This window comes from Aegilops tauschii, chromosome 4, assembly GCF_002575655.3.
Source record: "Aegilops tauschii subsp. strangulata cultivar AL8/78 chromosome 4, Aet v6.0, whole genome shotgun sequence".
Taxonomy (NCBI): domain Eukaryota; kingdom Viridiplantae; phylum Streptophyta; class Magnoliopsida; order Poales; family Poaceae; genus Aegilops; species Aegilops tauschii.
The window spans coordinates 508,369,032-508,381,603 of record NC_053038.3 but is presented as its reverse complement, the minus strand read 5'-3'; the positions used below and the strand labels follow the sequence as shown (position 1 = coordinate 508,381,603).

The 12,572-nt window shown below is 51.8% G+C and overlaps 1 protein-coding gene across 1 annotated transcript; it reads left to right on the top strand.

Moving 5' to 3' along the window:
• Positions 1-4,044: 4,044 nt before the first annotated feature.
• LOC109736591 (transcription factor bHLH57) lies at positions 4,045-6,969 on the top strand. Its single transcript, XM_020295802.3, has 4 exons — positions 4,045-4,312; positions 4,701-5,102; positions 5,194-5,571; positions 6,447-6,969. The coding sequence occupies exons 1-4, from the start codon at positions 4,271-4,273 to the stop codon at positions 6,534-6,536; spliced, it is 912 nt and encodes a 303-aa protein (XP_020151391.1). The 5' UTR covers positions 4,045-4,270; the 3' UTR covers positions 6,537-6,969.
• The last annotated feature ends 5,603 nt before the right edge of the window (positions 6,970-12,572 follow it).

Sequence of the window (12,572 nt, the reverse complement as noted above, 5' to 3'; positions counted from 1 at the left end):
GCAGCCAGCTGGTCCGAGGGCGGCGCGACTCCCTTCACCGGCCGGCACCTTCATCGACGCCCGCAAGCTGTTCGAAAGTTTGCCAACGTAGAAAATGGACTCCGCCGACGAGTTCTTTTTCCACAATTTCCTTTGCGACTCCAACGATTCCTCATCCGATGAAGAGGAGGAGATCTTGGCTGCCGTGTTGGTCCATAACCACCTCAATAGCCAGCGGCCGTTGTTCCGTGGCTCCATTCCGGGGCACCTTCCGTTGAATCACAACCGAGAGAGCGGGCATTTCCTTCTTTGGAAGTACTACTTTGACACAACAAACCCGTTGTTCAAACATCATAAATTCCACCGCCGTTTCCGTATGAGTAGGCATCTTTCCGACCGTATTTGAGAGTGGGTGGTCGGCTACGCTGACTATTTCAAGTGCAAAGATGATGCCCTTGGAAAGATTGGCTTCTCCTCTTATCAGAAATGCACTGCAGCCGTCCAGATGCTTGCATACGGAGTGCCCGGTGATCTCATTGATGAGTACGTCTATATGAGCGAGTCTACATGCCTAGACTCCATGTACAAGTTCTGCAACGTTGTGATTGCTGTGTTTGGCCCTGAGTACTTGAGAAAGCTAACTCCTCAAGATACAGCCCGCTTGTTGGCGGTGAATGCCAGCAGGGGCTTCACAGGGATGCTTGGCAGCATAGACCGCTGATGTCTACTACGCAACCTTCTTCTTGTAGACGTTGTTGGGCCTCCAAGTGCAGAGGTTTGTAGGACAGTAGCAAATTTCCCTCAAGTGGATGACCTAAGGTTTATCAGTCCGTGGGAGGCGTAGGATGAAGATGGTCTCTCTCAAGCAACCCTGCAACCAAATAACAAAGAGTCTCTTGTGTCCCCAACACACCCAATACAATGGTAAGTTGTATAGGTGCACTAGTTCGGCGAAGAGATAGTGATACGAGTGCAATATGGATGGTAGATATGGGTTTTTGTAATCTGAAAATATAAAAACAGCAAGGTAACTAATGATAAAAGTGAGCACAAACGGTATTGCAATGCTAGGAAACAAGGCCTAGGGTTCATACTTTTACTAGTGCAAGTTCTCTCAACAATAATAACATAATTGGATCATATAACTATCCCTCAACATGCAACAAAGAGTCACTCCAAAGTCACTAATGGCGGAGAACAAACGAAGAGATTATTGTAGGGTACGAAACCACCTCAAAGTTATTCTTTCTGATTAATGTATTCAAGAGTCCGTAGTAAAATAACATGAAGCTATTCTTTCCGTTCGATCTATCATAGAGTTCGTACTAGAATAACACCTTAAGATACAAATCAACCAAAACCCTAATGTCACCTAGATACTCCAATGTCACCTCAAGTATCTGTGGGTATGATTATATGATATGCATCACACAATCTCAGATTCATCTATTCAACCAACACAAAGAACTTCAAAGAGTGCCCCAAAGTTTCTACCGGAGAGTCAAGATGAAAACGTGTGCCAACCCCTATGCATAAGTTCACAAGGTCACAGAACCCGCAAGTTGATCACCAAAACAGACATCAAGTGGATCATGTGAATATCCCATTGTCACCACAGATAAGCACGTCAAGACATACATCAAGTGTTCTCAAATCCTTAAAGACTCAATCCAATAAGATAACTTCAAAGGGAAAACTCAATCCATTACAAGAGAGTAGAGGGGGAGAAACATCATAAGATCCAACTATATATAATAGCAAAGCTCGCGATACATCAAGATCGTGCCGAATCAAGAACACGAGAGATAGATCAAACACATAGCTACTGGTACATACCCTCAGCCCCGAGGGTGAACTACTCCCTCCTCGTCATGGAGAGTGCCGGGATGATGAAGATGGACACCGGTGAGGGATCCCCCCTCCGGAAGGGTGCCGGAACAAGGTCCCGACTGATTTTTGGTGGCTACAGAGGCTTGCGGCGGCGGAACTCCCGGTCTAGGTTATTTTCTGGAGGTTTCTGTATTTATAGGAATTTTTGGCGTAGGTCTCACGTCAGGGGGGGGGTCTCCAAGTCGTCCACGAGATAGGGGGACGTGCCCAGGGGGGTAGGGCGCGGCCCCCACCCTCGTGGATGGCTCGAGACTCTTCTGGCCCAACTCTTTTACTCCGGGGGCTTCTTTTGGTCCATAAAAATCATCAAAAATTGGCACGTCATTGGACTTCTTTTGGTATTCCTTTTCTGTAAAACTCAAAAAGAAGGAAAAACAGAAACTGGCACTGGGCTCTAGGTTAATAGGTTAGTCCCAAAAATCATATAAAATAGCATATAAAACATCCTAGATGGATAATATAATAGCATGGAACAATAAAAAATTATATATACGTTGGAGACGTATCAACTGCATGCACTCGGAGTGGAAGAACTGCCCTTCTGCTTGGCAAGGGCAGTATAAGGGTCATGTCAGGGCTTGCACTGTCATACTTGAGGCCGTGGCATCTCAAGATCTCTGGATCTGGCACTCTTTCTTCGACATGGCCGGATCACACAATGATATCAACGTGCTTCAATGCTCGCCGGTGTTTGAAAGGCTTGTCGAAGGCAACAGCCCACCGGTGAATGTTACCATCAACGGCCACAACTACGATAAAGGATACTACCTAGGTGACGGTATCTATCCTCAGTGGACCACTATTGTGAAGACAATCCCCAACCCTGTTGGAGAGAAGAGGAAAAGCTTCGCTCAAGAGCAAGAGAGTGCTAGGAAGGACGTCGAGCGTGCCTTTGGTGTTTTGCAATCTCGATGGGGCATCGTTCGGTATCCTGCTGGGACTTAGAACACGAAGAAGTTGTGGGAGGTGATGACTGGTTGTGTGATCATGCACAATATGATCGTAGAAGATGTGCGTTCGAAACGTATCAACGATTAAGGGTTTCAGTTTCAGGGTGAGAATGTTGTGCCTGAGCATGAAGGAGCGGCAACGTTTGAACAGTTCACCCAATTACATCATGAAATGCATGATTGGGAAACTCACATGCAGCTGCAAAATGATTTGGTCGAGAATATGTGGGCTCAGGTTGGCAACCAATAGATGTATCATTTTTATTTGGCTTCTAAAACTATGTGAGAACAATTTAATTTATATTCAGGCTTGTAAAACTGTGATTTATATTTGGTTGTGAGAACTATGGTTCCTTGTGAAACTATATACTCCCTCCATTCCTAAATATAAGTCTTTTTAGACATTTCAAATGGACTACAATATACAGATGTATGTAGACATATTTTAGAGTGTAGATTCACTCATTTTGCTTCGTATGTAGTCACTTGTTGGAATTTCTAGAAAGACTTATATTTAGGAACGGAGGGAGTATTTGCTTGTGAAATATGCAAAGTGTTTATTGAAAATGGAGGTCAGCCGGTCACACCGGCAAATATGGATCGACGCGTTGGGTGCACTGCTGACGTTCGTTTGGGTCGGACACCGAACGGGTGGCCAATCCAAACGAACAAAAAACGGACAAATGCGTCGTTCGTTTGGGTCGGCGCGTTCCCGTTTCAACTTTGCTTCTTGTAAGCTTCGGTATAAATAGCTCGCTTGCGGGATCTAATCTCATTCTATGGGATCAGCTTTCATTTCTATCTTTTGGCTTACTTTAGTGATCTAAACGCTAGTATTATATTTCTTACGGAGCGAGTAGAAGCTATGGCAAAGAGAGACCTGGACGGCGGCCAAGCCAGGGGCGCAAAGCGGGCGGAGCTGCCGGCCCCCACCCGTCGCCTGCCGCTGTCCTCGGGCCGGACAAAGCCCCCGCGCCAATCCCCGGTCCATACCCTCTTCCTCCTCAGTCCCCTGCCGCTGCCTGCACCGTCAATAACTCATTACCTTGTTACACTGATCAATCGCTTCAAATTAATCCCTCCTGCCATTGCCATGGCCTACCAGCTTCATCCATCCATCTCTCTCTCCCTCTCACCCCCACACATGCAACAAGAGACAACTCCTCCGTCCCCTATCTTAGGTTGTTGCCCTCCCTTGCCTTTGCCTTGCCACTGCTGCTACAAGTAGCACCAGCTGTAGAGTGGAGAGGGAGGGAGGGAGGGGAGCCCATATTTATTGCAACAGTAGAGCTGCTCCACTTACACTGGAGAAGAAGGAAGAGAAGAGGAGCAGCAAGAGAGGAGAAGGAGCTGTTGCTTGCTCGCTCGCTCGCTGCCCCAGGGGCTCATTACTCATTAGCGCAGTTATTGCCACCCCTGTTCGGTGTGGAGACACGCTCCATCTAACAGTAATGGAGAGGATGCAGCTGCAAGGCCCCATCATCACCTCCCTGGTAAGCCCCGCACCTCCGTCCTCCCCTTCAATTCGCCTCAGTAATTGAGCGTGCGTGCGCGCGCGCGCGCCCAGCTTCCATTCCAGGTCTCTGGTATGGAGCGAGCGTCGTCTTAACTGCCACTGCTCGCTCGGCATGACAGCTTCCCTTCCCTTCCCTTCCCCTGCGTGCGTTTACTCTAGTTTAGTGCTGCTCCAATGGCCCGGCCTGGTGATGGCTAGCCTAACTAGCCCTGTCCGCGCACGCTCGCGCCATTCAATGCCTCGTCGTAGCGTCTCTTTTATGGCGTTGCCGGGGTTGCTTCTTCTTGCTAACGTGTTGCTTTCCTCCCTGTGCTGTTGCCGGTTCTTCTTCTCGGCTCATGGTGGTGGTGGTGGTCATGGATCAGTGCTGGGCGGACCAGGCGGCGGCGAGCGCCAGCGCCGCGCAGGTGCCTTTCTTGGCGCTGCTCCAGGGCGCCGCCATGGGGGACGGCGGACCAGGGGTGAAGCGGGAGTCCTACGGAGCCGCCGCTGGCTTCGCGTGCCGGCCGGCTGCGTCCGACGTCGACCTGCTCGAGAGCTGCGTCACGCAGCTGCCGGCGCCCCCGGTGGTCGAGGCGCTGGCCGCGAAGCGGAGGAAGCGGCCGCGGACGCGCCCGCGCGCGCCCCCGCCGGAGAAGCGCAAGAAGCCGGAGGAGGCCGAGTGCCAGCGGATGACGCACATCGCCGTCGAGCGCAACCGCCGCCGCCTCATGAACGACCACCTCGCCTCCCTCCGCACCCTCATCCCCTCCGATTACATCCCACGGGTAAGCCATGGCGCACTCATCAAATGAGATTAATTTGTCGCCGCAAGAACCCTCCCCGGTCTTACGTACTTTTGCAATGAATGCGCCCTAGGGTGACCAAGCGACGGTGGTGGGGGGAGCCATCGACTACGTGAAGCAGCTGGAGCAGCAGCTGGTGGCGCTGCAGGCGTTGGCGGCGGCGCATCGCGGCGAGGGGCCCGTGGGGACGGCGGCCACGGCGGCGTCGGACGGCGTGTTCGTGTCGCCGCAGTACACGAGCTTCTCCCAGGCCGGCGGCGTCGGCGGAGGCGTGGACGTGGAGGCGATGGCCGCGGTGGGGGGCCACGTGCGGGTGCGCGTCGCGGGGAGGCGGTGGCCGGGGCGGTTCGTGCGCGCCGTGGCCGCCATGGAGAACCTCCGCATGGCCGTGCTGCACCTCGCCGTCACCTCCGTGGGCCACGACGCCGTGGTCTACTGCTTCAACCTTAAGGTAGTCATCTCAAAGCTACACCAGTTAACGTCCCGTCTTGACTGTACTCAACTTTAACCGGCCGCCCGTTGCTTTCCTGCTCCAGCGTTTTCGTTCTTCACTGCATTTCACTGCCGCAAATGAATAGTCGCCATTTTGTTCTCATTACAGACGATAGTTGCCTTAACCATTTGATTACTAGGAAACAAGGCTACCTATTTTTGGTCCATAGCTTGATCAACAGTTGAACACACGCCCTTAGAAATTTGAACGAGGTTTGAGAAAAACTAGCTAATTCAAAAATAGACCGAATTTCGTTGCTGCTTCTACTGAGTACAGTCAAATGAGTCTTGGTTTTCGTTGGATAAAAAGCTAGAATCAAAATTGACAAAACTGATTGCTACACTTGTGTCTGGGTTCCATGATGCATGATGCGTGTCATCGTGTGTGGTACCTGCCTGCGGAAAGCGAAGTCGCCGTTTTTGCGGATGGACTGGAGCGTGGCGTGGGATTTCGAGCGAGATCGGCAGTGGCCATTCGTACGTACGTACGTACACTTTTCCGTTAGAGATGGTGTAGGTTGGAGTATGTAGCTGGAGCGTCTGGGATACGATGGACGCCGCCGGGTAGACCGTACAGACAGCTCTGCTTAATCGACAACTACGTGGTTACAAGCCCCAGCTTTCGTCCCGTGTCTTTTTCTTCTTGTCATGGATCAAACGAACAAAACAACCTAAATACACTGAGTCAGTGACTACATGCATGAATGCATGCCAGACCTAACAATCTTTGTACGTATCCCCAGTGGCCAGTGCCATGTTTCCCCGACGTGTAGGGTGGTTTTCTACGGTAATTTGTGATTGCTTCTAATGCCGTGTGTGCCTGTGACCGCGCAGATGGAGGACGGGTGCGAGGTGTCGACGGCGGACGAGGTGGCCACGGTGGTGCACCAGATCTTCGCCTACGCCGCTGGCTCATGCTGCTAGCCGAGGCGCGCACCGGCCGGACGGCGAGTGGGCGACGACGACGTCGACGCCGAAGCTAACGTACTACCCCGTAGTTCAAGGAGCCTGAGCGAGCAGATGGGCACGCAACACGTAGTAGGCGACGATAAGTCAAAGTGGCAGAGCAGATGAGCACGGAGACGGAGGAGGCCGCGACGGCCATGGCGTCAGAGCACGGCGGGCCCGCGGCCACGGCTGCATGCTAGCTCTACTGCCGCTAGCTAGCCTGTAGTAACATGCACGGCCGCTGCTCACCCGGCCGGCCGCGGCAGGGGAGAAGAGCAAGCAACAGTGCGTCTTTTTTCCTTTTTTCCTCTTCTTCTTCCTCGGCCCTCGAGCCTCGCTTTGCGCTCCGGTCGCCGTGTGGTTACATCCATCCATTCTCTATCGTACGTGGTACGTACTACGATTCTGATATCGCTGTTCCATTCCGTGCGGCGCATGCATGCGGCTTTCTGCCCTGGCCTGCCCGCGCGCGCGTCCTGTGCTGTCGCTGCAGCCAGCCGGGCTCTGCCTCTGCCCTGCCTCTCTCCGGGAGGAGGGGCAGGCTTTGTCTCATCGGGCGCTGTTGCCGTGTACTCTAGCGCTGGCCCTTGCCTTTGGGAGGGGGCTATCGGCAACAGGCTAGCTGTGCCTGTGCCTGTGCGTAGCCCTACGCGACACGCTCGGCGGGGCACGGCAGCGCTGGCGGGTCAATGCCTGCCTGCCCTGCCCTGTGCTGTGCTGTTCCATCATTGCGGGTGACGCGAGAGCTTTTGGTTTACTTTCGCCATAGCCGATTCGATTCTGTTTCTCTTCTGATCCCGCGCGCCTCCGGTTTCAGCCTCGATCGTTATCGGCGTGCGCTTGCCCTGCCCGGCTGTACCGTGCCGTGCCGTGTCGCCCCGTGCGTGTGGGGCCCCGGCTGCGCATCTATAGACTGACTAGCTACAGCTATAGGTACTGCACTGCAACGTTGGTACGTTGACTAGCTACACCTAAATTTGGGACAAATATGAGGAGGCCCGGGCACCCTTCTTCCGCGTTCTAGTCGTCGCCATCATCCACCCTTGCTCCCCCATCGGCACCGTCACCTCCACTCGCCACCATAGATGTCATCGTCGGGTACCCCGCCCCCCACGGCTCCCATGGATGTTGCCTCGGTGTCGTTTATGGGGCTCTCGCGCATGGCAACGAGCTGCAAGCCGTAGAACATTGACTGGATGGAGCGGCGAAGGAAGCAACAAGAGAGAGAGAGAGAGAGAGAGAGCGGGGGGGCAGCTCAGAGAGTTCCAACCAAGGATGTTGTGGACCTCGAGGACGATGTGATCCCTCCGCTGCGCCCAGTTACCCCGCATCTCTCCATCCTACCATCGACAATGAATTCCATACAGATTTACGGAAACGCGGGTGCCAGACGACGACGTGTGCAGCTAGCCGCAACTCCAACGGGCATGGACAAGCACGGCCAGCGTCGGAGCGCCTGGTCTGCCCAGCTCCTATTCCGCAGAATGTCCCAGCAGGAGACAATAGAAATTTTGCTCCATTTTGTATCCCTTTGTTCGTTACATGGATCAATTAGTTGCATATGCCATTGAATGAATTCATTGCATATTCCGTTAGCTTATTTAGAATCATGATCATTTTATGACAATTACACGGCTGAGATGATTTCAGAGGGTCAAGAGCCTACAGACGGTATCGAATATGAGTTGGGGACCGAAATTGTCCTGCGTTTGATGTTGGGGAAACATTACGTACTAAGAAGAAGAAAAAAGGCAAAGACACCCAAGGCAAAAGGTCCGGCATTCACAACATTTAAGATATTTTTGTTGGTCAAAGCTTGTTTGGCCACAAGCATGGACCCTATATGTGGGCAGGAAAATATCTGGTACGCCCACCACTAGGGTGCTTCCGGTGCTCCAAACTTGATACCACATTTTAAAATGTTCGAAAAATTATGAAAAAAATCCAGCACATTGGCACAACATCAATGTATGTTGTTAAAAAAATCAAATCAAAATTCAAAATATTGCACGAGATGCAAAAATGACAAAATGGACATCAATGTGATAATGGGCCTAATCTAAAGCCCAACTTATGTTGTGTATTTACTATCGAATTTGTCTTTTATGTTTCTCAAGCTATGTTTCGAATTTTGATTTCATATATTTTGACAACATACTTTGATGTTGTGTCAATGTGCTGGATTTTTTTTTTCAGAATTTTCTGAAAATTAAAAAATGTGCTACCGAGTTTTGGAGCACCAGGAGCACCCTAGGAGTGGGAGTACCAGATATTTCCCCCTGTATGTGGCAGAGCAAAATGACAACAAGTATTGTGAGAAGATCCATTGGCACTATAATGAACACAACGAATATGTGGAGCCGCATCCACTCATTATCACCCGCAATGTGGCCTCTCTCCAACATAGATGGTCCATCATCTAAGAATATGTGAACAAGTTGTCGGCCACTGTGCTTCCGTGCTTGGCCGGAATCAGAGTGGATTGGAGTCCATAGTCACGTAAATTGAATTGCAAAGTTGGTCATAATTTGCATTGCTAGTTTTTAATGTTGGATTCTCATGATTGCTTTATTGTTTGATAGATGGTGTTGGCCGTCGCTTTGTTTCAACAAGTCGAGAAGAAGCAATTCGGTTTTAGCCATTGTTGGATCAAATTGAATGGCGAACCAAAGTGGGATCAACTTGTGGAAGACCTCAAGAAAGGCAACGAGAGGTTGAAGACGAATGATGGCTCAAGCTTCCACCAATACATTGGAGTGGATGACCAAGAGGAAGAAGTTGTAGGGGAGAATGGAAGAGCCATCGTGCCAAAGAATAACCGACAAGTGATGGGAAAAAGTGGAAGAAGGGAGGGCCGCCCATGACGCCGCGGCCACAAAATTGTCCACATATGGATGGGCATTTTGTCCACAAGGGAAAAAACGGGAGGTACAAGCTTATGTTAGATGCGCAAAAGAAATGATGGATTGGGACCGAGAGAGGGTGATCAAAAACTGTGAATTCAGAGCAACAAGTTGGAAATTGAGAGGGAGAAGATAGAGTTGGAGAAGAGAGAGTTGTGTCTGAAATGGGAGCTCGAGAAGTGTTGGGCTTTTGGATCAATAGAGCTTGAGAAGAAGAGGTTGCAACTCGGTCGAGATACGGAGGATTCAAGGATTATGTTGCCGGACGCAAGAGTCTTGGATGAGCAAGCAAGGAAGTGGCCTGAGGGAAAGAGGAATGAGATCTACCAGTGTAGGGAGTATGCTGCGTGAGAGCGTCAATGGCAGCAGCGGACGCGACAGCCTCGATAGGGCAAGCGGCATGGATGGCAACCAGTGAGTGATCCATCACGTCGGTCGGACGTGGCCCGGACTTGAATTTTATTTTGGCAGGTCCGGATTGTTGAACTGTGATTTATCTTGCTTTGTTGGATTGTTGAATTGTTAAAATATGATGAATTTGTGCTATATGATCCATGTGCATGGATTTCATGGATATGAGGGTTTAGATTTGAGGAGTGTGGCTGTCTGGAATGATATATGAGTAGCCGTTCGATGCTGTCCGGGGTCACGCCCGGGTGTTTCCACGGACGTGTGGGGGGGGGGGGGGGGGGGGGGATTGGCCTAGTCCAGCTATACGTACTCTAATAGGTGTTCTCAAACTTTGTTTCAATGAGGCGGCACATTATGGGGCTCGCCCAAAGAGACTACGGGCTCTCTGCGACACGTCACATGCGTTGATTGTAGATTGGACGGCCACACATCACGAATGGCATACATTTCATCATCACCAAGTGACTCTAGTGTTAGTTTTTTTCTCTCCAAGAAACACACATTAAATACTAGATTGCGACACATACACATCATGACACACATGCATCGGGTACAAGGACATGAATACTAGTATCAAAGTTCCAAGATTAACAGAGTCAAACTATAATTAAAATAATGACCCACACTAACAATACGTAATAACACCAAACGTATAGTCCAATACTCCCTACATGAGGAATCTAGGATCGGCTAAAACTACGAGACGAATGTGCGTGGAGGCGAAGAATTTAAACGCACCAACAAGATTGCAAGGTATGTCATGTCGTTATCCTGAATAAATCTTCACAGTCAAGTAATCCTCAACCTCCAGTTTGTCTGCCGTCTAGGATGATACGCGAGGAGCGCGAAGTGGATGGACACAATTAGGGCTTGTTTGGCACAGGGGGTTTGGCCAAGGGGTTTGCAAACAAAATTAAGTGTAATATTTGTAGGTAACATTTGGCGTTCAATTTGATTTTATTTCACGGGTCAAAATGCTTAAGCTTTTCACCTATATATTTGCAAGTACCATTTAGGCGTGACAAAGAACACATCTAATTTTTGTTTCGTAAATTTTTTTGGCATTTGCAGAAAAACATTTTGGCGGGCAGGAGCAGAAGCTCCCAAGAGCCGAATTGGATTTCTACGTTATAGCGTTGCTACAACAGAGACATATACATTTATTTAAATCCAAATTTAATTAACAATTTCGTTGATTTGTCTGAGACAGATTTTGAAATTTCGATGGTTTTGAGGGCAGCGAAATATTCTTGCCGTCGAAATACGAAACCTTGGTCTGGAGTCGTTTTTCGTTTAACCTTGTTCGAGTCTAGCTGGTACTCCAAGTCTCTAACTGGTGCAGTGGTATAGATACTGAGGCATGATGTTTCAGCTTCGCTAGGTTGGATCCTTCTATCATGCTTGTTGACGTCATTCAGTTGAGCAATTTGGATAGCAAAGAAAGTTGAGGACCCGGCCGGCATTCCGCGTTTGGGAAGGATCAAGCCGGCCTCGTCAAAATGGATGTTGCCATCGATCTCCGGCGTGCAAGATCGATCATAGTCATAGCAGGCAGGGACGCGCCACCTCACCTCACCTATGAAGTCCTCTTGACCTATGGCAGTGGCTGACTGGCACATGATGCCGGCAGCGCAGGTCATGCTGCCAGCAGCGTGACGAGCGCCCGCCACAAAGTCAAAACACCACACACGAGCCGGGGTCTGCATCAGCCGATGCCCGCCCGATGGCACCGGTGCTCGCACGGAGATGGGCCGGTTTGCTCGCTCGATCGGCCTCAGCCCATGCCCGCGCTCGCCGCATGCCGCTGGGCTCCATGCATGGCAGTATGGCACTGTCGCGATACACTGTCGCATTGCTGTAGGAGTGGCTGGGCCTGCGTGCACCGGCGCGAGCGGGGCGGGATTTTGCCGCGGCCGAGGCGCATGGCCGGGGCCCGGGAGCAGCATGTGAGCGATTTGTGCAGCGGAACGGCAGGCGCCGCCCCAATCATCACCTACGTGCGTGCCCGCCTACCCATAGGTCGTGGTGGTACGCCACAGTGGTACGCGCGGTACGGCCCTATCCAGGCGCTGTTTGCGTCGTGTCTCGAGCTCCTCCGTTGCCTGCGACGTGAGGCCAACTCCACCACATGACCCATCCGTGACTCATCCGGACGTCCGCATTTGTCCGTTTGAGGTGTGATTTGGCAGAGGCCCGGAGGCGGACAGACGTATGGGGCATCTGCACCCAACGCGCAGAAGGCCTCTGGGACCCCAAACTGTCCGTCCCGCTTCGCCCCGAGCTCGCCATGCCGCGCCGCGCACACCCCGGAGCCCCGCCGCGAGCTCGCCATGCCACCCCGCGCGAATCCCCGCCTCGCCGCGAGCTCGCCGCCGCCCTGCCTCGCCGCCGCCGCCCCAGCCTCGCCCTCGCCGCGGCCTGCAGGCCAGCGCGCGCCGCGCCACCGCTCCGCGCCCGCGCTCGTCCAGCCTCGGCCGCGCCCTCGCCGCGGCGCCGCCCCTCCTGCGCACGCGCCCCAGCCTCTCGGTCTCACTGATTTGTGGGCCAGAGGGAAGGAACGGGCGGACAGGAGCGGACGAGAGGGGCGGGGAGAGTGTCCGTTTTCTGCCCGTTCGGAAGCATTCTTGGACCAAGTTTGCTCCAGGTTTGGGGTTGCGCGGGACAAAAAAAAGTGTCCAAAAGACAACTCTGTCCGTTT

Excerpts from the sequence above, each read along its gene's own strand:
- LOC109736591 (XM_020295802.3), top strand. The coding sequence starts at position 4,271 with ATGGAGAGGATGCAGCTGCAAGGCCCCATCATCACCTCCCTG. Across the intron at positions 5,103-5,193 it reads CCTCCGATTACATCCCACGG|GGTGACCAAGCGACGGTGGT; the intron begins GTAAGCCATGGC and ends AATGCGCCCTAG. Across the intron at positions 5,572-6,446 it reads TCTACTGCTTCAACCTTAAG|ATGGAGGACGGGTGCGAGGT; the intron begins GTAGTCATCTCA and ends GTGACCGCGCAG.